At 45.2% G+C, this 25,325-nt stretch overlaps 1 protein-coding gene across 5 annotated transcripts in view; it reads right to left on the reverse strand.

Annotated features, from left to right (window-relative positions):
- Positions 1-21,502, reverse strand: part of amacr (alpha-methylacyl-CoA racemase) — a 47,497-nt gene extending 25,995 nt beyond the window's left edge. Inside the window, exons 1-5 of one of the 5 annotated variants that reach the window (XM_052043934.1) lie at positions 21,449-21,502; positions 14,550-14,806; positions 10,152-10,295; positions 7,876-8,036; positions 3,019-3,205 (exon numbers count right to left, since the gene is read on the reverse strand). In XM_052043934.1, coding sequence (XP_051899894.1) covers positions 3,019-3,205; positions 7,876-8,036; positions 10,152-10,295; positions 14,550-14,796 — 739 coding nt within the window. In that variant the 5' untranslated portion in view covers positions 14,797-14,806; positions 21,449-21,502. Of the gene's footprint in view, positions 1-3,018; positions 3,206-7,875; positions 8,037-10,151; positions 10,296-14,549; positions 14,807-19,320; positions 19,466-21,115; positions 21,330-21,448 lie in introns of those variants that run through there. The other 4 variants (XM_052043943.1, XM_052043924.1, XM_052043952.1 and 1 more) reach the window with 4 other exon arrangements.
- Between the last annotated feature and the right edge of the window lie 3,823 nt (positions 21,503-25,325).

The following is a 25,325-nucleotide window of genomic DNA, read 5'->3' on the forward strand; positions in this document are numbered from 1 at the left end:
GGGTAGAAGGGTGGGTTAGCAAGTTTGCAGACGACACAATGGTCGGAGGTGTTGTGGATTGTGTGGAGGACTGTTGGAGATTGCAGAGGGATATTGATAGGATACAGAGCTGGGCTGAGAAGTGGCAGATGGAGTTCAATCTGGAGAAGTGTGAGGTGGTACACTTTGGAAAGACAAACTCCAAGGCAGAGTACAAGGTTAATGGCAGGATTCTGGGTAATGTGGAGGAGCAGAGGGATCTGGGGGTTCATATCCACAGATCTCTGAAAGTTGCCTCACAGGTGGATAGGGTAGTTAAGAAAGCTTATGGGATGTTAGCTTTCATAAGTCGTGGGATCAAGTTTAAGAGCCACAAAGTAATGATGCAGCTCTACAGAACTCTGGTTAAACCACACTTGGAGTACTGTGTCCAATTCTGGTCGCCTCATTATAGGAAGGATGTGGAAGCGTTGGAAAGGGTGCAGAGGAGACTTACCAGGATATTGCCTGGTTTGGAGAGTATGGATTATGAGGAGAGACTAAGGGAGCTAGGGCTTTACTCTTTGGAGTGAAGGAGGATGAGAGGAGACATAATAGAGGTATACAAAATATTAAGAGGAATAGATACAGTAGACAGCCAGCGCCTCTTTCCCAGGGCACCAGTGCTCAATACAAGAGGGCATGGCTTTAAAGTAATGGGTGGGAAGTTCAAGGGAGATGTCAGAGGGAGGTTTTTCACCCAGAGAGTGGTTGGTGCATGGAATGCGCTGCCTGGGGTAGTGGTGGAGGCAGGTACGTTGGTCAAGTTCAAGAGATTGTTAGATAAGCACATGCAGGTACTTAAAATAGGGGGATATGTGGGAGGAAGGGGTTAGAAAGTCTTAAGCGTGGTTTAAAGGTCAGCACAATGTGGTGGGCCAAAGGGCCTGTATTGTGCTGTATTGTTCTATGTTAGGTTAATTGACTAGTGTAAAGTTGCCCCTTGTGTAGGAGTGTGGTTATTAAAATCTTGATATTAAAATTAAACAACTTTTAATATTAAACACAAACAAAATATTGAATCAGAATCACAAAACTTCCCAGCACTCATTCACCAGCAATTCCTTCCAAAACTGCCCAGCAAGATCTTTGCCACTGTCTCCACTCAACAACAGATCTTCCCCATCATTTCCACTGTACTTTTCTACATTTTCATTTTGTTCAGAGATCTTATGTATTTTAGTATTTGTATTTAGAAATACAGTGGCATGCAAAAGTTTGGGTACCCCTGGTCAAAATTTGTGTTACTGTGAATAGCTAAGCAAGTAAAAGATGACTTGATTTCCAAACGGCATAAAGTTAAAGATGACACATTTCTTTAATATTTTAAGCAAGATTACTTTTTTATTTCCATCTTTTACACTTTCAAAATAACAAAAAAGGAAAAGGGCCCGAAGCAAAAATTTGGGCACCCTGCATGGTCAGTACTTAGTAACACCCCCTTTGGCAAGTACTACAGCTTGTAAACACTTTCTGTAGCCAGCTAAGAGTCTTTCAATTCTTGTTTGGGGTATTTTTGTCAATTCTTCCTTGCAAAAGGCTTCTAGTTCTGAGAGATTCTTGGGCCGTCTTGCATGCACTGCTCTTGAGGTCTATCCACAGATTTTCGATGATTTTTAGGGCGGGGGGCTGTGAGGCCCATGGCAAAACCTTCAGCTTGTGCCTCTTGAGGTAGTCCATTGTGGATTCTGAGGTGTGTTTAGGATAGTTATCCCTTTGTAGAAGCCAAACTCTTTTCATCTTCAGCTTTTTTACAGATGGTGTGATGTTTGCTTCCAGAATTTGCTGGTATTTAATTGAATTCATTCTTCCTTCTACCAGTGGAATGTTCCCCATGCCACTGGCTGCATCACAAGCCCAAAGCATGATCAATCCACCCCCGTGCTTAACATTTGGAGAGGTGTTCTTTTCTTGAAATTCTGCACCCTCTTCTCCAAGCATAACTTTGCTCATTGCGCCCAAGTAGTTCTATTTTAGCTTCATCAGTCCACAGGACTTGTTTCCAAAATGCATCAGGCTTGTTTAGATGTTCCTTTGCAAACTTCTGATGCTGAATTTTGTGGTGAGGACACAGGAAAGGTTTTCTTCTGATGACTCTTCCATGAAGGTCATATTTGTGCAGGTGTCGCTGCACAGTAGAACAGTGCACCACCACTCCAGAGCCTGCTAAATCTTCCTGAAGGTCTTTTGCAGTCAAACGGGGGTTTTGATTTGCCTTTCTAGCAATCCTACGAGCAGTTCTCTTGGAAAGTTTTCTTGGTCTTCCAGACCTCGACTTGACCTCCACCATTCCTGTTAACTGCCATTTCTTAATTACATTACGAACTGAGGAAACAGCTACCTGAAAACACTTTGCTATCTTCTTATAGCCTTCTCCTGCTTTATGGGCATCATTTATTTTAATTTTCAGAGTGCTAGGCAGCTGCTTAGAGGAGCCCATGGCTGCTGATTGTTGGGACAAGGTTTGAGGAGTCAGGGTATTTATAGAGCTTTGAAATTTGCATCACCTGGCCTTTCCTAATGATGACTGTGAACAAGCCATAACCATAACAAGCAAGTTAAGGTCTGAGACCTTGGTAAAAGTTATCTGAGAGCTCAAATCTCTTGGGGTGCCCAAACTTTTGCATGGTGCTTCTTTCCTTTTTTCACTCTAAAATTGTACAAAACAAAAATAATACACTAATTGTGCTTAAAATGTTGAAAAGAATGTTTCATCTTTAATTTTATGACTTTTGGAGATCAGTTTATCTTCTACTCACTTAACTATTCACAGTAACAGAAATTCTGACCAAGGGTGTCCAAACTTTTGCATGCCACTGTAGCTGTATTTCTCATTCTAAAAATGGTACATAAATGGTTTAAATCTATAGTTACTTCAACTTATCCTCTGACACACTGCAGCAACATCACAAGAAATCTACAATCCCAAATCAAACTTTCATCTTTGAATGCAAAAAAAAGTAAAAAGGCATTGCATTTGAGCTTACAAATCAAACTTGCCTTTTACTAGCTGTTCATAGAACTGAGGCTCTAGTGCACCAACAGCCATGTACTTTCCATCAGATGTCTTGTAGGTCTCATAGAATGGTGCTCCAGTATCCAGTACGTTTTCACCTCTTTGCTGATTCCACATACCCATGTGCTGCGATTTCCACAGCCAGGAGCAACAGTAAGCTGCTCCTTCAACCTGTTAAACATTAAAGAGTCTTAAAATCAGAGATGAAATATGCAAATACAGTACTTCTGGAGACAGCACAATAAAACTGATCAAATTCACATCAATTGGTGTGAGAAGCTGCAATTAAACAACTGACATCATAGAGTGGGATTCCCTAGCAACATATCTTCAGAAGAGTCAACTTGCCAAGCTCAAAATATACAACTTTTAAAATTATTTGAAAGCATTCAACAGGAATAACTCCTTGAAGTCTCACAAGGAAATCACTAACTCACATAAGTTATGATTCAAAGACAAGACCTTGCAACCATCCATTCCAGTCCCATTTGTGGCCTGAAACTTAGATACTCAAGTATTGTGTTCTTCTTTGGACCATGAAACAAAGACAGCAGTTTACAAAACATCCAAACTGGGGGAAATACGAGTCATGTCTTAAATGATAATGCTCTTATCCAAGTCTTAATGTTGTGAAGACCAAGCACAAAAATCTAGGATGACTCTCTTGTGCAGTATTAACAGAGTACTGCAATATCAGAAGTACTGCCTTTTGGATGAGATGTTGAATTGAAGTTCAGTCTGGTCTCTCAGGTAAGTGTAAGAGATCCTAAGGCATTATTTCAAATGACAAGCACAGATGTTTTAAGTGTCCTGGCCAATGGTTATCCCTCAATCAAAAGCAGATTGTTTGCTCATTGTTTGTGTGGAGTTTGCTATATGTAGAATAGCTTCTGCATTCCCTAAACTTCCATTGGCTGTAAAATGCTTTGGTCTGTCTTGAGGTCGTGAAAGGTACTAAAATGCAATTCTTTCTTTTTAACACATCACGTTCATGACCTTGTAATAAGTATATCCTGGAGGATCCTTCCTTTGGTCTTCACAGTTGCTACTGTATGCAAGTAATAATATTTCATGGGAAAATAGGAAAAGGAATAACTTATTCAGTTCCTCAAAGATTTTCCATTAGGTCACAGAATCTAAATACCTTAACTCCATCTACCCACTTCAGGTTTGTACCTTTTTACATAAGCTCTCCTAACAAAATCTATCATAATTTTTGACCAGTTAAGCCTCCGTTTGGGGAAGGGGTTTGTGTGTGGGGCGGGAGGGGGGACTAAGAGACAGGTGTGGTTGGGAGAGAAGTGTACTACTCTATCAGCAGTGGAATATTTTAAAATTGGGTCCCCTTCTGTTGGACAGTTCGGTATTATTCTTTTAGCTCTCCATTTATAATCTCTTGCAGTTTTTATTGCACTTGCAGGCCATCTGTCCCACAATGCAGCACAATGGTGCAGCTAGTACAGCGGCTGCCTCACAGCTCCAGTAACCCTAGTTTGATCCTGACCTCTGGTGCTGTCTATGTGAAATTTGCGTGCTCTCCCCGTGACCATGTAGATTTCCTCTGGGTGCTCTGGTTTCCTCCAACATCTCAAAAACACGTGGGTTGAACAAAGAACAGTAAAGCACAAGAACAGGCTCTTCCGCCCACAATGTCTGCACCAAACATTGTGGCTGAATTAAGTTCTCTTCAGCCCACACATTCCCTGCATATTTACTGTATGTGTCTATCTAACAGCCTCTTAAATGCCACAATTGTATCTGCTTCCACCACTCCCCCTGAAAGCCAGTTCCAGACACCCACCATTCTCTGTGTACAAAAAACTCACCCCTGCACATCTCCTTTAAACTTCCCCTGCTCACCTTAAATGCACGTCCTCTAGCATTTATTATTTCTACCTGCCTCTCATAATCTTATAAATTTCCATCAGGTCTCCCTTCAGCCTCCGAAGCTCCAAAGGAAACAACTCAAGTTTGTCTAACCTCTTCTTATAGCCCTCTAATCCAGGAAGCATCCTGGTAAACCTCTTCTGTATCCTCTCCAAAGCCTCCACGTCCTTCCTATAATGGGGTGACCAGAATTAAATGCAATACTCCAGATGTGGCCTAACCAGAGTTTTATAAAACTGAAACATAAATGCCTGACTCTTGAGCTCGACTAATAAAGGCAAGCACACCATATGCCTTATTTATCACCCTATCTTCTTGCGTGACCACCTTCAGGGAGTTATAGACTTGAACTCCAAGATCACTCAATACATCAATGATGTTAAGGATCCTGCCATTAATTGTAATAGTTTTACTGATGCACCATAGAAAGCATCCTATCTGGATGCATCACAGTTTGGTATGGCAACTGCTCTGCCCAAGACCACAAGAAACTGCAGAGAGTTGTGGACAAAGTTCAGCACATCATGGAAACCAGCCTCCCCTCCATGAACTCTGTCTATACTTCTTGCTGTCTCAGTAAAGCAGCCAATATAATCAAAAACTCCACACACCCTGGACATTCTCTCTTCTACCCCCTCCCATAGGGTAGAAGATACAAAAGCCTGAAGGCACATAAACCAGGCTCAAGGACAGTTTCAATCCTGCAGTTATAAGACTACTGAACGGTCCCCTAGTACGATAAAATTGGCCCTTGACCTCACAACCTACCTTGTTATGACCTTGCACCTTATTGTCTGCCTGCACTGCACTTTCTCTGCAACTGTAACACTTTATTCTGCATTCTGTTATTGTTTTCCCTTGTACTACCTCAACGCATAGATGTGATGAAAGGATCTGTACGGATGGTATGCAAAACAAAATTTTTCCACTGTACCTCAGTACATGCGACAACAATAAATCAATTTACCATATTTGTAACTGATCTATATTCTGCTGTATCCTTTGAGAGCTATCCACAACTCTACCAATCTTTGGGTCGTTTGCAAACTTGCTAATCCACCATTTGCATTTTCATCCAAATCATTGATATATACCACAAACAACAGTGATCCCAGCACTGATCCTTGTGGAACACCACTGGGCACAGACCTCCAGCCAGAATAACAGCCTTCTACACCTACTCTCTGTCTTCTATGGGTAAGCCAGTTCCAAATCCAAACTTGCAATTCACCAAGGATCCCATACATCTTAATCTTCAGGATCAGCCTACCATGAGTGACCTTGGCAAATGCCTTACTAAAGTCCATGCAGAAAACATCCACTATCATCCCCTCATCAATCACCTTCATCACCTCCTTAAAAACTCAATCAGGTTTGTAAGATATGACCTGCTCTGCACAAAGCCATGCTGACTGTCCCTAATCAGGCCATGTTTTTCCAAATGCATGTAAATCCTATCCCCTTAAAATCCTCTCCAATAGCTTCCCTACCACTGATGTGAGGCTCACCAGCCTATAATTTCCTGGATTATCCCCATTTCCCTTCTTGAATGAAGGAACATTGGCTACTCTCCAGTCCTCTGGGACTTTGCCTCTTGCTGGTGTGGCTACAAAGATCTTCATCAAGACGCCAGTAATCTTCTGTCTTGCCTCGCTCAATAACCTGGGATATATCCTATCATGACCTGGGGTCTTATCCACCTTGATGCTCTTCAAAAGACCCAGCACCACTTCCTTCCAGATCTCAAAATGCCCTACCACGTTAGCATGCCCCACACTGCTATCACTATCCTCCATGCCTTTCTCTTTGGTGAATACTGATGCAAATTACTCATTTAGTATCTCACCCACATTCTCCGAATCCAAACATAAATTCCCTCCTTTATCCTTGAACGGTCTTACCTGCTCCCTAGTTATCCTCTTGTTTCTAATTTAAGTACCACATGCCTTGGGATTCTCTTTAATCCTACTTGCCAAGAACATTTCATTGCCCCGTTTGGCCTTCCTAATCCCCTGCTTGAGCTCTTTCCTGCTGTCTTCATATTGCTCAAAAGCCCGGTCTGATTTTAGCTTCCTTTTTCTTTTTGACCAAGTTCATAACCTCTCTCGTCCTCTCTCTAAATTTCCACTACCTTGCCATCCTTGTCCTTCCTCCTCACTGGAATATGCTGGTCCTGAGCTCTGATCAGCTGGTTTTTAAACAACTCCCACGTCAGATATGGACTTGCCCAGTAACAGCTGCTCCCAATTAACTCCCCTAGCTCCTGTCTAATAATGTCATAATTTGTCTTCCCCCAATTTAGTACTTTCCCAAAAGGTCCATATTCAAAAAACAAGGTCCAGAATGGTCCCTCCTCCAATTTGACTATCCATGTACGGTTTCAAGAAACCCTCTTGAACGCACTTGAATATCTAAGCCTCTTGCACTAGGGAGATCCCAGTCAATATTGGGGAAGTTAAAGTCACCCACTACGACAACACTGTTGCTTTTACATAATCTGTCTACATATCTGTTCCTCTATCTCCCAGTGGCTATTGGGAGGCCAAGAGTATAACCCCATCAGAATGATTGCACCCTTCTTTTTTTGAGCTTTTATTTTTAAGAGGTTGGTAGGTTAATTGGCCACTGTAATTTGCCCCAATATGGAATATGGGAAGAATAAAATGGGTAAGCATGGATTAGTGTAATGATGTATGGTAAATGGCTGGCATGCTTTTGCTGGGCTGCAGAGCCTGTTTCCATGCTGTATCTCTATATGAGGACCTCAGTCAAAATTGAACCAACCAATGCCCTGCCATTAAGATAGCCAATGTCTCAAAGTTCCCAAGCCTTGACAGAATCTATGCTTACAACCAGACTCTCTGGGATTTTTCAATTTTGGGGAAGAGTTTTCTGTAGTTAACTAAATAACTGACTCCCTACAACAAGAAATAAATTTAAAAGCATCAGCTCACCATGCTTGCATCAATGACTTGTCCTTTTCCGGATTGCATTCTCTCATATAGTGCGAGCATTATACCCATAGCACACATAACCCCACCTCCAGCAAAGTCAGCCACAACATTTAGTGGTGCATAGGGCTTCTCCCCTTTCCTGCCAAACTTTGACAGCAGACCTATATTCCAGATAAATGTCATTAGTAAATTGCTTGACAAAAAAATCTCTGTATAAATTTTCCATCAATAGAAACTGATTTCATTTTTTTCTAATTAATTCTCTGCATTATGGGTATCACTGGTAAATCAGCATTTATTGGCATTCTCAGTTACACTCAAAAAGGTAGCTATGAGGCTGCTTGGTTGTTTTCAGAATGCTGCAGTCCTTCTGGAAGTGCACCTATAATAGTTTTGCGCACCGAATTTCACAGGTGCCTCACAGCTCCAGGGACCTATATTTGATCCCTGGAGCTGTGAGGCACCTGTGAAACTCGCTGCACAAAGCTATTATGGATGCACTTTCAGAAGAAAGTCGCAAAAAGAATCAAAGGGGAGTTGCTGGGCATATGTGAGAGTGAATATGTTGCAGCAGTACAGAGAAATAAGGAATGGGACTAACGGGATCGCCCCGCTTGAGCTGGCACAGATACAATGGGCTGAATGGCGTTCATCTGTGTCATTATGTACAAGATATTTTGACCCAGCAACCATGAAGAAATAGCAACGTACACCCAAGATAGGATATTGTGTGGGGGGATCTTGGAGACGTGGGCATTTCCATGCATCTGTTGCCCTTGTCCTTCAAGCAGCTGATAGTGTGGGTTTGGTGTTGCCTAGAAGCCTTTGAGATTTTGCCGAATATTCTGTTCACAGTACTAAGCCTAGCTAGTAAAAGGAGGAATTAAAAAGCAAAGAACTGTAAATACTGGAAATTTAAAATAAAAATGTTAAATGTTAGAGATACTCAATAGTCCAGATGGCAACTACGGAAAGAGAAACAGTTAATATTTTACAGTGAGGACTTTTATCAGAACTGTTCTGATGAAACATTAACTCTGTTTTCTCCACACTAATGCTGTCTGTCCTGCTGAGTATGTCCAGCATTTCCATTTTACGAAAAGAGGAATTATTTCTTTAAGCTTATGGAAAGAGTACTGAGCAAGGAGTCAACAATACACCCATCCTAGTGGAGAGTATTCCATGGAACTTTGGTCCTTTAAAGGATATAAACCAATGTTTCATGTCACAAATAAACGTGAATTTCTTAAGTCACTTCTATGAAATGTAACTGGCTACTGCACATTAGCTTTAGTTTCACTGATGGTATTTTCATTTGGATAGTCCACAGCATTTTTAATGGGGGAATAAGGGAAGGCCACTATGGAACAGGTATTCTGGTAAGTTGGTATTTGTGGGGCCATGGAAACACCAGTGCTCCTCCTGACTTCATGAAACAGTGCATTTTTTGACTGTTCGGAATGACCTGTACCAATTCTTTTTAAGGACTACTTGACTGGTTGCTCACCACCAAATAATAACCAGGAAATAATAATCATGCACTCCTCACAAAGCCCCTTATTACAACTCCACCAGGTTAATATCATATGAGGTTCCTGCTCATTTCCAGCAGACTAATGAACTGGTAAAATGCACTTCCAAAATGCAAATGTAAACATAACTTCTCCGCAGCTCTTTTATCTCCTACCTATTCAATAGTGCCTGGTGAAGGGAGTAAAAATTGACCTCAATATTTATTTATCTAGATACCCAGGATAAACTGTCACTTTTTTTTACTTTTGACAATAAATCAGAACAATTTATGAAAAATTATTTCTACATGAAGGCACCTTGGCACAACTAAAACATTCTCTGGCAAGAAAACAATACCGGTACTAACAGCAACAAAATTAATGTTATTCTTTTATTGTGCTCCACTACAGAGGCAAGCAACTGTCGCTTAAGAAGAACCTGTCTCCTTTTTTGGTATTCAATCCACAAACCAATTTCCAAAAACTATTCGAGTATATATGCCTCTCTTTTATAACTTGCACATCAAGTTGGATTGGTCAATCATAAAAATATTGTGGTAATTGCAAGATAAAGTTTATATGGGAAATAATTATAAAAAAAGGAAAGGTTCAGCAAATGCAAACTTCTGACCTATCAGAAAAGCATTTTAACTGAATCTCTGATTCACTTCTGTAAAAGTAGTCAGTTGACATCAGCCCAGTAAAAATGGAGTAACATTAATTCATTTCTCCTGATCCTAATTATAATGAAATCATTCCAATTACCCGAGGCAGCAATAAAGTTGATATCATGCCCGGCAATTTTAGAATGTGGTCCACTTTGTCCAAACCCAGTCAGCCTGGCATAGATGAGCTTTGGATTCAGTCCAAGTATAACTTCAGGTCCAAGACCCAGCCTCTCCATGACACCTGCAAAAAGATACCAGCTCGGTGCACTTAGGTTAACTAGCAAACGATCCAATTCTTATTAATATTATGATATGGAAGAGTGGAAGAGAGTCATTTAGTCCACACTGTCTCCACATAAATGAAATGTAATTAGTTCCATTCTCCCGTTCTCTCCCATAGCCCTGCAAATTCCATCCTTTCAGATAGTTTTCCAGCTCCCCTATGGATGCTAAAATTGAATCAGCTTCCACCGAAAATGCTAATAACTTACAGCATAAAGAAGTTTTCCCAAAATCACTTGATTCTTTTGGCTATCAAATCCATTCAATATGCTCAATGCAAGTGCTCTGCACACTGCAGCTCAGCTATTGAAGTTTGAGTAACTTTTGATCAATCACCCAGGTCAACTTCCTCAGTATTTTGGCACAAAAGTAACACTCTATTCTAAGAGTGTACGAGGCAGACAGGAAAAAAAGACATTTTTTTTTAAGACTACAATGATTGACTTCAACCACAACCATCGTTCTTTCTGCAAAGTATGACCTCAACCACTTGAATATTTTTGCTTTGATACCCTTTGAATTCAGTTTTACCACGATGCCATGGTTGGCCAAATGCTCCCTTGATGCCATGGGCAGTCACAATTGTCTCACCTCTGAAATTCTGATCTTTGGTCCATGTTTGGACCAAGGCTGTGATGAGGTCTGGAGCAAAGTAGTCCTGGCAAACACTAACTGAATGTCAGTGGGTAGGTTATTGGTGAGTAAATGCTACTTGAAAGCATTGCTGATTGCACTTCCAGCACCTTGTTGATGACTGAGAGTGGACTGATTGGGTAGCAATAAGCTGGATTGGATTTGTCCTGCTTTACTTCTGTGAACAGGACATATCTGGGCCAGTTATAATTCTGGCAGTGCAGTGGAGTGCAGTGCAGTGCAGCTACACCAATGTGGGTTTTTAGGTTTTGGGAAACCTAGCAATGAAGGTTTTCCAGCAATTCTCATGGAAATGGAGCAGCAAGACTGCCCCCACTGCCCTCAAGGAAGCCTCACCCCAAGTCAAACATGGCCTCTCTTATGCCTGCCCACTTCTCAGAGTCAGACAGCGCAGAAACAGGCTCTTCAGCTCACCATGTACATGCCAACTATCAAGTACCTCCTCCTGCTGCAACCTAAAATTACCTCTCCTTTACTGACAGTTGAACGTGAGCAAAAACTGCAATGCTGGTGTACGTGGAGAGATCGATTTGTGTATCACAAATTTCACAATTTAGTCCTGCCTCATACTTCCTGCCTTTTCAGGTGGGAAGTTCTCAAGCCTTTGGAGTTTTATTGCGCTATTCAAATGATATTCACAGGAATATTTCCTAAAATGGAAACATTTTTATCATCCCCAGGAAAGTGAATGATTGTGAATGAAGGAACAGTGTATGAAAATTCATTTTCATTAGACTGAGAGGATGAACCTACTTCTCCTTTTCATGTGTTCATCTGGGTCTTTCAGTATATTTTTAAGTTCTCTGAAGCTCTCAAATATATAGCTATGCATTGGATCTCAGCTAATATCATTTCAATTTCCTGATTCTTTCAGAAAGATGTCAACCATGAAATTACATGAAATGAACTGCTGCATCAGTCAGCTACCTCCATCCTTTCAAGTAAATTTTGAAGTTCTATTTCCATGTGAAGTCATAAAGTCATACAGCATAGAACCAGGCCCTTCAGCCCAACTGGTCCATGCCGACCATGATTCCTATCGAAGCCAGTCCCACTTGTCCGCATTTAGCCCATATCCCTCTAAACCTTTCCTGTCCATGTACCTATCCAAGTATCTTTTAAATGCTGTTAATGTACCTGCCTCAAACACTTCCTCTAGCAGCTCATTCCACATATTGACCACTCTGGTGAAAAAGTTGCCCCTCAGCTCCCAATAAATCTCTCCCTCTCAGCTTAAACCTATGCCCTCCAGCTCTCCATTCCCCAACCCTGGGAAAAAGACTGCACATTCACCATATCTATGCCCCTCATAATTTTATACATTTCTATACGATCACCCCTCATTCTCCGTAGAAAAAAGTCCCAATCTGCTCAACCCCTCTCCATAACTCAGTCGCTCGAGTTCTGGCAACATTCCCGTAAGTCTTCTTTGCACTCTTTCCAACTTAATGGGATCTTTGCTATAGCAGGGTGACCAAAACTGAACACAATATTCCAAATGCAGCCTGACCATCTTGTACAACTGCAACATAACATCCCAATTACTATACTCATTGCCCTGACTGATGAAGGCCAGCATGCCAAAAGCCTTCTTCACCACCCTGCCTACCTGCAATGCCACTTTCAGGGAACCATGTACTTGTACTCCCAGGTCCCTCTGTTCCACAACACTCCTCAGGGCCCTGTGATAGTTCGACCCTCATTCGTCTTCCCAAAATGCAACACCTCCTACTTATCCGAATTAAACTCCATTTGCCATTCCTTGGCCCACCTACCCAGCTGATCAAGATCCCTCTGTAAATCCTGATAACCATCTTCACTGTCAATGACACCACCTATTTTAGTGTCATTTGCAAATTTACCAACCACGTCTTGTACATTTTCATCCAAATCATTGATATAGATGACAAATATCAATGGGCCTAGCACTGAGCCCTGGGAAAACATCACTAGTCACGGGCCTCCAGACCAAAAAACAACCTTCCACCATCACCCTCTGCTTCTTTCCATCAAGCCAATTCTGTATCTAATTAGCTAGCTCTGCCTGGATCCCATGTGATCTAACTTTCCATGCAGAACCTTAAAGGCCTTAACGAAGCCCATATAGATCACATCTATCACCCTGCTTTCGTCGACCTTCTTGGTTATTTCTTAAAAAAAATTCAATCAAATTCATGAGACGTGATCTCCCATGCACAAAGCCATGCTGACTATCCCTAGTCAACCCTTGTCCTTCCATGTTTGTATATCTTATCCCTCAGAATCCCCTCAAGTAGCTTACCTACCACAGGCTTACTGGTCTATAGTTCCCAGGTTTTTCTTTACAGCCCTTCTTAAATAAAGGCACATTAGCCACCCTGCGGTCTTCCAGCACTTCACCCGTTGCTAATGATGGTGCATATCTCTCAGCCAGGGCTCCTGCAATTTCTTCACTAGCTTCCCACAGTGTTCTCAGATAAGTCTCCAGTGCCTGATCAGGTATATTCACCTTCAAAAATCCACGGTTACTAGTGTAGAGATGCTGGGGATTGAACCGTTCACTGAGCTACATCCTTGATAAGTAACCTCAGAAATATGCCAATAGTGAGTCATGTTATATTTGTACAGGTTTTGACAATTAAAGAAATATGGTTTATTAGAATTCAACCTATCCCATCCTCATCACTCCTTAATGTAGTGTTTGAGGTCAAGCTACCAATGCTTTATCAAAAAGCTGGAAATCAGAAAATGCTCATCAGGTCAGGGAGTATCCATGCAGTGAGAAAGAGAGTTATTTTTCACACAGGTTACCAAGATCAAGGTCATCAATTTGAAACATCAACTCTGATTCTCTCCCAACAGATGCTGGGTGACATCCCTGCAAATTACTGTTATTTTCTGAATTTAGTGCTTTATCAATAATCTTCTTTCCATCAGATATTAGGGTAACTAGTCTATAAATTAACTGAGCAACTGGTTATCTGCTTCAAATTTCACTTTCCTCTCAAACTCAACTGTTTTTAGGAGTTAAGGTTCAGCAGGGGGTCATAATAGCCATAAGATTCAGATTCTGCACTGCTATGCATATACCATATCCAACTGCATTTTAAACTGCCAGTTAAAGAAAAGGAAATTGGAATGGCAACATTATATCAAGCATATGGGCTCTTCTTCACAGAAGTAAAACGTTGGGATCAGTCAGCAGGTTTGGGGAGAACAGATTAGTACTTCAATTAGTTCATGACAGATATTTATGGGGGTAAGTTAAAAGAAAAAGCCTCAAACTTTGGACATTAAATAAAAGTGAAAAGGCTGGAAGTACATGGTAAATCAGTCAAAGTTTTGAAGATGCTTTAACTTCAAGCATTCGCTATTCTTTTCAAAGGTTCCAAAGATTGTACCTGTGCCTTACTTTCAGTGTTGGCTTTTTTTTAAGTGCTGAAAATAAGGCATGGAAACAAATGGGAAGCACTTTCAACTCAATTTATGATTTCCAAATTTTGCTGGGCATAGTATACATTTATAAATACATCTATCTTTGTGATCTAAGGCAGCACAAGAAAATTTGTTAATATTTTACCTTTACGGAAGGGTTCTACGAGAACATCAGACTGACTACAAAGTTGCTTCAGCACTTCGACTCCCTCTGGTTTCTTCAGATTCAAAGCAACTGAACGTTTGCCTCTTGCCAACACGTCAATAGATGTAGCTGTCCCTGTTCGATCTATGCGCACTACCTTGGCACCAAAATCTGCCAGAATCATGCCACACAATGGCACAGGTACCAGACCAGCGAGTTCAATCACACGGATTCCTGCTAGAGCCATTCTGTTTCAGCTTGGAGGCAAAAACAATTCATTATTAGTTTAATAAATGCATGGAAATCTAGTTCTCAGGTATAATTTGAACAATATGTCCACAATAGGAATGGAGGACTAATTTCCAAAGTTATTATTTCATTTAATTCATAATGCAGACAATTAGGTCCAACTATCTTTTGGAGTGAAGAAATGTGAAGACTTTAGATTGGGGCAGAGGAAGAAAGAAACCACATTGAAGCGGTGTAAGAATATGTTGTCAATTGCTCCAGCTTGGGGAGAGAGAGGAATTATTGGGGTTAGGAGGGCTCAGTGATTGTGACAGGAATGGGCTAAAAATTTCTTTGGGGGCCAGGCTACTTCCTTATGTGATAGGAAAAGCATTCCTACTTTGTCTATCATACAAGGACCTTTGGACGAGTTGGCAACTCTTCTGTTTAGCTGCAGAAAATCTAGAGGAGAAATATTTAAAATTTATATCAGGTTTCCAACTGCACTCTGGGAGTGCCACTGAAGTTGAATAATAATGATCCACTTCTCCATGATGGGACATTTGCAGGTGATGGAACCCAATGCTCAAAGAAAAAGGGATTGAGGACATTTTCTCTGATTTTTAATTTTTAACTTCCCAACCATAGAGGTTAACAAAGGCCTCAATGACCATATTTGTGTTTTGCCCCTGAGGTTCCACCTTTTAACCATTCTAACAGCTGAAACATTAGTCAGCATCCACACAGGAATAGCTGAATTAATCTGCTGACGGTTTCCAGCATTTTGTTTTGCATTTCTGACCCAATTTTCAGCATCTGGTTTTTGTACTTTTCAGTTCATAGTATCAAGAGGGACATGCAGTATTGAGTGATTGGTAAATATGACAATTTAAACTTATTTACAGTGCCAGTGACCCTGGTTCAATTCTGGCCACTGTCTGTGAGGAGCTTACACGTTCTCCCTGTGTCTGCGTGGGTTTCCGCCAGCCGCTCTGGTTTCCTCCCACATTCCAAAGACGCACGGGTTAGGAAGTTGTAGACGTGCTATGTTGGCGCTGAAAACGTGGCGACACTTGCAGGCTGTTCCCAGAACACTCTATGCAGTCATGACTGTACTGCAACATCAGAATCCATCTTCCCCAAAGCCAAATATTTGCAATGATCTCCTTGGTAAAGCTCAGTGCCCTCGTGTACTGGTCTTGGTTTAATTCGAATGCATAAGTGATGCACTTTGAAGACACTGAGTGAATACAGTTTCCAACCTGTCCTTTTTGCGGCAACTGGAGCTGAACTGGCCCCTGCACTCCAATTCTTCACACAAAGCAAAGGGGAACCTAATAGGATTGTCATGATCAAGTATCCCCTTTCTTATAGTGCTTCTTCTTAAGTTCCCTTGGAAGATAAATAAGCATTTTATTCACTACTTTTAGGTGAAATTGAGAAAGAACTTCCAGGAAAATTATTGAGAGTTGGCCTTCAGAGTGAAGTCTTGAAAAGTAATCTTCAATAACAACTTATTTACATCTGATCAGCTAAAAGGGATGATCATAATGCCACGTGGTCTCTAATACATTACAACAGGAAGTCCAATTTTCAATATGCTCTTTAACAACATGTCCAAATAAAGTCAATATTTTGTTTTAAAACCCCATCTTGCCATCCTTGAACACTATAAAGCACCTAAATTATATAGTACAAACTGCTCCCCAAAGCTGTAGAAAAAGATTAACAGCATTCCAGACATAATTTTGCACATCTGTTCTTTACAGTTATCTGCTCTGCTCCCAGCAATTTGTTTTTGAAATCCCACACGCTGAAAATCAAACTTACTCTCAAAAATGTTACATCAATTAGCTGTCAGTTTCTGCAGTATTAAATGAAAAGCACTGGGGGGAAGAGTTACACTGGAAAAGAAGGGGTTGAAGAAAGCCCATTTTTTAGTTATATATTTAGAAAATAATGTTCAAGAAATATTTGGTGGATCTGCTTTTGAAAATTAGTTGTTATTATTGTGTACAATCCTTGCACTGAAAATTATGTTTTCGGTGTAAGGATTGTACACAATAATAGTCCACATTTTGTGGAATTGGTATTCACTGTTGATGAAAGATCAGAAGTTCTACAATATCTATAATGTTTTGTTCCCTTAATCAGTAGTAAAAAGGAACTTCTCTGCCACTATTATATGTGTTTAATCATATTTATAGGTTTTACCACAACAGTATCCATAGTGGGGAAATAGAAAGATAAGTAAGGGAAAACAGCAGAGGTTGAAAATAAAAGGTAAAGCAGGTTGACTACAAAATGAATCAGTGCTCAGCCTTAGGTACCTCTGTTCTAGCTGTGTGACCAAAACTGCACACAATACTCCAAGTGTGGTCTCACCAATGGCTTATACAACTGCAACATGATGGCCCAACTTCTGTACTCGATGCCGATTGAAGAAGGCAAGCGTGCCAAATGCCTTCTGTGTTGCCACTTTCAGGAAACTATGTACCTGTACCCCTAGGTCTCTCTATTCTACTACACTCTCCAGGACCCTGCTATATAATGTGAAAGTCCTGACCTTGTTTAACTTACCAAAACGCAAGACCTCACACTTCCCCAAGTTAAATTCTATCTGCAATCCCTTGGCCCACTTCTCCAGTTCATCTAGATCCTATTGTAATCTTAAATAACCTTCTTCACTGTCCACCACATCACTAATATTGGGTCATCTGCAAATTTACTCACCACGTTAACATTGTCATCATCCAAATCATTAAAACAACAGTGACAAACAACAGTGGACCCAGCACTGATCCCTGTGGTACACCACTGGTCACAGGCCTCCAGTCTGAAATAACAACCCTCCACTACCACCATTGGTCTCCTTCCACTAAGCCAATTTTGTATCCAATACCTAGCTCACCCCGGATCACATATGATCTAATCTTCCGAATTAACCTACCAAGCGGGACCTTGTCAAAGGCCTTGATAAAGTCCATGATAAAGTCCATGTAAACTTTATTGTTAATGATTTTCATTGCAAACTGCAGCATGTTCTGAAGGGCAGGCGCGGTAGAGTAGCGGTTAGCGTAATGCTTTACAGCACCAGCGACCCGGGCTCAAATCTAGCCGCTGTCTGTAAGGAGTTTGTACGTTCTCCTCGTGTCTGCATGGGTTTCCTCCAGGTGCTCCCGGTTTCCTCCCACATTCCAAAGACGTACAGGTTAGGAAGTTGTGGTCATGCTATGTTGGCGCCGGAAGCGTGGCGACACTTGCAGGCTGCCCCCAGAACACTACGCAAAAAGACATACTTTACTGTGTGTTTCGACGTACACGTGACTAATAAAAATATCTAAAGTCCACCATTCCTAAGTAAACAAGTACCTCTGACAGCTACTTCTGAATTTTGCCACTTTACCTCACCTTATTATTTGCATATAAACAGTGAGTATCATTATAATAGATACTATATTTTATTAATATTCCTAACACACTTGAAATTGATGGCCTCTTCATTCCTTATCCAATCTATTTTAAAAAGTTCATAGTGTTTACAGAACAATAACCTGCATTTTGCACTAACACAACTCAAATTGACTACTTCATTTATTGACAGAAGTACTGTTGCACAATGACAGGATATTTAAAAATCATTGATATCGTCTCCAATGAGATAGTAGTGACATGCAATTTTCAGCAGAGATTTTGGTTCAGATCCATGGTTATTCCACTAGTCTGCTGAAAGTAATGATACTAATATCATAATCAATTTCTGGGTTTATGGTTTGTAGCAAGTATTAAAAAAAAAATCAAAAAACTACAGATGCTAAAAATCTGAAATTAAATCAGAAACCGACAAGACTGAAAATGCTAGGAACAGTCAGCAAGTCAGACGGCACCTATGGAAAGAGTTAACGTTTCAGATTAAAGATCCGTTGTCACAAATGGAAATAAGAGAAAACAAGTAGGTTTTAAGTTAGAGAGGCTGGAAAAGGGATGGATAAGACGAAACTGTGGTAATAGCCATTGATGAAGCCATCTGGTGATCACATTATGTTAATGTGGACAGTTAGAAATAAATAAAACATGCAAACTCTAAACAGCAGCTCAAGGCTACAGGAAATGCCCATCAAATCAGGCAGTGTTGGTGTAGAGAGAAAAACTAAGTTCATAGTGCAGATGGATGACCCACAGAACTGAGAAACAAGTTTCTTGAAGCTGTATATTTCAATATTTGGTGTAGAAGGCTGCAAGGTGCCCAGACAAGGTACCAATCCTCAAATTCACGCTAAAATTATTATAACTGATCTGCAAGGTGGTCAGAGTTACGCAAATCAAACTCCACCCACATCTGCAGTTCTTTTGTGCATTTCAAACCCAAGCCAGTTCTGACGTAACTCAGTTTTTCCATTCTCTCTACTGTTGCTGGCTGATATTGTGGGTTTTCTGAGCATTCCCCTTTATTTCAAGTGTACAGCCACTAACTTGTTCTGTATCCCACAGTTCCAGCAGCTATTTTTTTTCCTTTCATCAGTCCTCCTTTTAGTTACACTACCTCTGGGCAGATTAGTGGCCATTAAAAAGCTGTCAGCACGTTCTTCTAGCCGACGTCAGTCTGTGTCATCTGCTTCCTTTGGTCTCCACAGATATTTCTTTCATTCTCTCCATTCTCTCTCCTTTTACTGCAAACGGAAACATGCTTCATTGAGGTGGCAATTCTGAAGAAAGGTCATTGACTTGAAACTTTAATTCTGTTTCTCGTTCCGCTGATGTTGCCTAGACTGCTGAGTATTTCCAGTGTTTTCTGTTTCTACTTCACATAATAGGATTCACTTGGAAGTGGTCTAAGACATTAAACCATAAAATTATGGAGTCATAAGTCACGACTTTCGCCCACTGCTTCTATGTCGACCACCATGCCTTTTTATATGAATCCCACTGGCCTGCATTAATTCCATACGATTCTATGCCCAGCTCATTCGAGTACCTGTCAAGATTCCTCTTAAGTATTACTGTTCCTGCCTCCACCTCCTCCTCTGGCAGCTCATTCCATATACTAACTACTCTGTGTGGAAAAATTTACCACTCAGATCTCCATTAAACCTATGCCCTCTAGTTTTAGTCACTCCTACCACAGGAAACATACTGGCTACCTGCCCTATCTTCTTTTTTTATTAGTCACATGTACATCGAAACACACAGTGAAATGCATCCTTTGCAATAGAGTGTCCCGGGGGCAGCCCGCAAGTGTCGTCATGCTTCCGGCACCAACATAGCATGCCCACAACTTCCTAACCTGTATATCTTTGTAATGTGGGAGGAAACCGGAGCACCAGGAGGAAACCCATGCAGACACAGGGAGAACATACAAACTCCTTACAGGCAGCGGTCGGAATTGAACCCAGGTAACTGGCGCTGTAATAGCGTTATGCTAACCGCTACACTACCGTGCCTGCCTCTAATAATTATATATACCTCTATCATGTCAGTTTAACCTCCTTCAGTCCAGGAAAAACAGGCCTACCCAATCCAATCTCTCCAATTCAGGTAACATCATTGTGAGTCTTCTTCTGCACCCTCTCTAGCTGAACCCCATCCTTCCTAAAGTGCAGTGACCAGAACTGCACATGATACTCCAAGAGCAGCCTAACCAACATTTTTACAACTGTAACAGAACACCTTAATTCTTATACTGAATGCCTCAGCTGATGAAGGCAAGCATGCTATGCGCCTTCCTCACCATCCTGTCTACCTGTGTTTGTATTTTCAGGGAACTATGTACTTGTACCTGATTGCTGGAAATCTGAAATAAAAATATTCCAGAAATATTCAGCAGGTCAGGTAGTATCTGCAGAAAATGCTATATCTGCTGAGTATTTCTAAAATTTTCTCTTTTCATTTCAGATTTCCAGCAGCTGGAATTTTTATTTTATTTTATTTTAATTTACTGTGAGAAAGCAGACTCAAGGTTTCTCTCTCTCTTCCATAAATATTTTATCATAAGTTTCAAATGATGAAAGGTCATAGATCTGACAGGTTAACCATTACTCTAACCGCACTTGAATGTTTCCAGCATTTTTTTTAAAAAAGTCTTTAATGTGGTTTACAAGTTAACCTGCTTTATTAACCTGCATCTGGATTAATATTCAACGTGACAAGCAATCCCTAAGGGTTCGCTCACAGGGCAGACAGGCGAACAATTCACTGCCGACTCTGAAAACGCAGAATGTGACAACGAAGAGGAAAGAAAGAAACGTTAGGAACTATGTAGATCATGTGGTGTGACTTTCAATTCACTGTCATTGCTGTGAGTTACCTTCTCCTAAAAATATTCTGCCCTCGTTACTTGCCTTAATGAGCAGCAATGCAAAAGACCCTACAAATTACGCTGCAATACCGGCACGGAATGAAGAACCTCCTCCCTCTCTGGTCATCCAATGAGGGTTTGCACAAGGCGCTGCCGTCTCCACGTTCAGCTGACGGTGACTGATCTCGCAGCGCAGCGCCCCGTCCCAGACACGCAGTGGCTTCCACGCAGAATCATCACAGGTGCAACAAGATGAAGTAAAAGCTTCCCCCTCCCGCCGCCGCCCACACCCCCCTCCCGCTCCCGCCCACACCCCCCTCCCGCTCCCGCCACAGCCCACACCCTCGCTCTGTCCCCGGGACCGGCCGGAACTCACTCGGACCCTCGGCTCCCGCACCGCACGCGCACTGACAGAACCCGATGGCGTCACCCGTCCGGAGATGACGTCACCGGAGAAGTGGTGGAAGGGGAGAGGGGTGAAAGGAGGAGTTGTGGGAGGGGGGCAGGGAGGGGGGAAGGAGAAGGAGGAGTGGAGGGAGGGGGGAAGGAGAAGGAGGAGTGGGGGGAGGGAGAAGGAGGAGTGGGGGGAGGGAGAAGGAGGAGTGGGGGGGAGGGGGAAGGAGTGGGGGGAGGGGGAAGGAGTGGGGGGAGGAGGGGAGGGGGGGAGGAGGGGAGGGGGGGGAGGGGGGGAGGGGGGGAGGAGGGGAGGGGGGGAGGGGGGAGGGGGGGGAGGAGGGAGGGGGAGGAGGGAGGGGGGGAGGAGGGGGGGAGGAGGGAGGGGGGAGGAGGGAGGGGGGGAGGAGGGGAGGGGGGAAGGGGGAGGAGGGGAGGGGGGAGGAGGGGAGGAGGGGAGGGGGGAGGAGGGGAGGAGGGGAGGGGGGAGGAGGGGGGAGGAGGGGGAGGAGGGGAGGGGGGGAGGAGGGGGGGAGGGGGGGGGGGGGAGGAGGGGGGGAGGGGGGGGGGGGGAGGAGGGGGGGAGGGGGGAGGGGGGGAGGAGGGGGGGAGGAGGGGAGGGAGGGGAGGAGGGGGGGAGGAGGGGAGGGAGGGGAGGGGGGGGAGGAGGGGGGGAGGGGGGAGGAGGGGAGGGAGGGGGGAGGGGAGGAGGGGGGGAGGAGGGGAGGGAGGAGGGGGGGAGGAGGGGGGAGGGGAGGGGGGGAGGAGGGGGGAGGGTGAGGGGGGGAGGGGAGGGGGGGAGGGGGAGGAGAAGGAGGAGTGGAGGGAGGGGGGAAGGAGAAGGAGGAGTGGGGGGAGGGAGAAGGAGGAGTGGGGGGAGGGGGAAGGAGTGGGGGGAGGAGGGGAGGGGGGGAGGAGGGGAGGGGGGGAGGAGGGAGGGGGGGAGGAGGGAGGAGGGGAGGAGGGAGGAGGGGAGGAGGGGAGGAGGGAGGAGGGGGGGAGGAGGGGGGGAGGGGGGAGGAGGGGAGGGGGGGGAGGAGGGGGGGAGGGGGGAGGAGGGGAGGGGGGGGGGGAGGGGGGAGGAGGGGAGGGGGGGAGGAGGGGGGAGGGGAGGAGGGGAGGGGGGAGGAGGGGGGGGAGGAGGGGGGGGAGGAGGGGAGGAGGGGGGGGAGGAGGGAGGAGGGGGGGGAGGAGGGGAGGGGGGGAGGAGGGGGGAGGGGAGGGAGGGGGGAGGAGGGGGGAGGGGAGGAGGGGAGGGGGGGAGGAGGGAGGAGGGGGGGGTGGAGGGAGGAGGGGGGGGAGGGGGGAGGGGAGGGGGGGAGGGGGGAGGGGAGGGGGGGAGGAGGGGGGAGGGGAGGGGGAGGAGGGGGGAGGGGAGGAGGGGGGAGGGGAGGGGGGAGGAGGGGTGAGGGGAGGGGGGAGGGGAGGGGGGAGGAGGGGGGAGGGGAGGGGGGAGGGGAGGGGGGGGGAGGGGAGGGGGGAGGGGGGAGGAGGGGAGGGGGGAGGAGGGGGGAGGGGAGGGGGGAGGGGAGGGGGGGGAGGGGAGGGGGAGGGGGGAGGAGGGGAGGGGGGAGGAGTGGGGGGAGGAGGGGAGGGGGGAGGAGAAGGAGGAGTGGGGGGAGGAGGGGAGGGGGGAGGAGAAGGAGGAGTGGGGGGAGGAGGGGAGGGGGGAGGAGAAGGAGGAGTGGGGGGAGGAGGGGAGGGGGGAGGAGAAGGAGGAGTGGGGGGAGGAGAAGGAGGAGTGGGGGGAGGAGGGGAGGGGGGAGGAGAAGGAGGAGTGGGGGGAGGAGAAGGAGGAGTGGGGGAGGAGGGGAGGGGGGAGGAGGGGAGGGGGGAGGAGAAGGAGGAGTGGGGGGAGGAGGGGAGGGGGGAGGAGAAGGAGGAGTGGGGGGAGGAGGGGAGGGGGGAGGAGAAGGAGGAGTGGGGGGAGGAGGGGAGGGGGGAGGAGAAGGAGGAGTGGGGGGAGGAGGGGAGGGGGGAGGAGAAGGAGGAGTGGGGGGAGGGGGGAGGAGGGGAGGGGGAGGAGAAGGAGGAGTATGGGGAGGGGGAAGGAGGAGTGGGGGGAGGGGGAGGGGAAGGAGGAGTGGGGGGAGGGGGAGGGGGAAGGAGGAGTGGGGGGAGGGGGAGGGGGGAGGGGGAAGGAGGAGTGCGGGAGGGGGGAGGGGGAAGGAGGAGTGGGGGGAGGGGGAAGGAGGAGGGGGGAGGGGGAAGGAGGAGTGGGGGGAGGGGGAAGGAGGAGTGGGGGAAGGGGGAGGGGGAAGGAGGAGTGGGGGAGGGGGAGGGGGAAGGAGGAGTGGGGGAGGGGGAAGGGGGAAGGAGGAGTGGGGGAGGGGGAAGGAGGAGTGGGGGAGGGGGAAGGGGAAGGAGGAGTGGGGGAGGGGGAAGGGGAAGGAGGAGTGGGGGAGGGGGAAGGAGGAGTGGGGGAGGGGGAGGGGGAAGGAGGAGTGGGGGGAGGGGGAAGGGGGAAGGAGGAGTGGGGGAGGGGGAAGGAGGAGTGGGGGAAGGGGAAGGAGAAGTGGGGGGCAGGAGGAGGAGTGGGGGGAAGGGGAAGGATGAGTGGGAGGCAGGAGGAGAAGGAGTGGAGGGGGAAGGAGTTGAGAGGAAGACAGGCAAGGGGGAAGATTCAGGGGGAGAGACGGAAGAAGGGAGGAGGAGACGGAGATGAGAGGGGAGAGAGAGAAGGAGGGGGCACGGGGGAGAAGGAGGGGAGTCGAGAAGGGGGAGGGGGAGAAGAGGGGGGAGGGGAGGGGAAGTATATGGAATGAGCTGCCAGAGGAAGCGGTTGAGGCAGGTACATTAACAACACTTAAAACATACTTAGGTAGGTGCATACATGTGAAAGGTTTAAAGGGATATAGGCCAAACACGGGCAAATGGGACTAGTTTACATAAGAAGCTTGGTCGTTAAGGTATCTATTGGTCACACGCACATCGAAACACACAGTGAAATGCATCTTCTGCGCAGAGTGTTCTGGGGGCAGCCCGCAAGTGTCGCCACGCTTCTGGCGCCAACATAGCATGCCCACAACTTCCTAACCCATACGCCTTTGGAATGTGGGAGGAAACTGGAGCACCCGGAGGAAACCCACGCAGACACAGGGAGAACGTACAAACTCCTTAAAGATAGTGGCCGGAATTGAACCCAAGTCACTAGCGCTGTAATAGCATTATGCTAACTGCTACACTATCGTGCCTGCCCAGGAGCAAGGGAGAAGACCTGGACCAGTTGGGCCAAATGGCCTGTTTCCGTGCTGCGTGACTCTATATCATGCTGAAGCTCTGAACAACATTTCTTGTTACCTCTGACACAATCAAGTTAATTTTAATTTTAGTCTCCCAAAATCTCCAATCCATCTCCTCCCTCTTCCCCTCACATCTCCTCTCCCTTGCTCCTCTGCTCTTTTCTCTCATCTTCCTATTCTCAGCTCTCCACCTTCTCCCTTTCCAATCCTTCACCATTCTACTCCCCCTCCCATTTTTCCGTGAACTTTCTTCTCCCATTCCCACTCCTTTCTACCTTCTTCCACCCTTCCCATTAATCTGTCCCCTTCAGCTCAACTTCCCCTTTACACCCATCACTAAACCCCCATTTACATGGAACAGTACAGCACAGGAACAGGCCCTTTGGTCCACAATTCCTGCCCCGAACATGATACCGAAATAAACTAAATCTCTTTTGTCTGTACATGATCCATATCCTTTCATTTCCTTCCCACCTCCCCTGCTCTTCCAACCCCTCTCTCCCTTTCCATTAATTTATTCCCTCGCGAACACCTTCCATCCCTCTCCTCTTTCTCTCACCTCACTTCACTCCTCCCACTCCACCTCTCTTCCCTTTCTCCCTCTCGTCCTCTTCCTTT

Source organism: Pristis pectinata, chromosome 2, assembly GCF_009764475.1.
Source record: "Pristis pectinata isolate sPriPec2 chromosome 2, sPriPec2.1.pri, whole genome shotgun sequence".
In the NCBI taxonomy this organism is placed as follows: Eukaryota; Metazoa; Chordata; class Chondrichthyes; order Rhinopristiformes; family Pristidae; genus Pristis; species Pristis pectinata.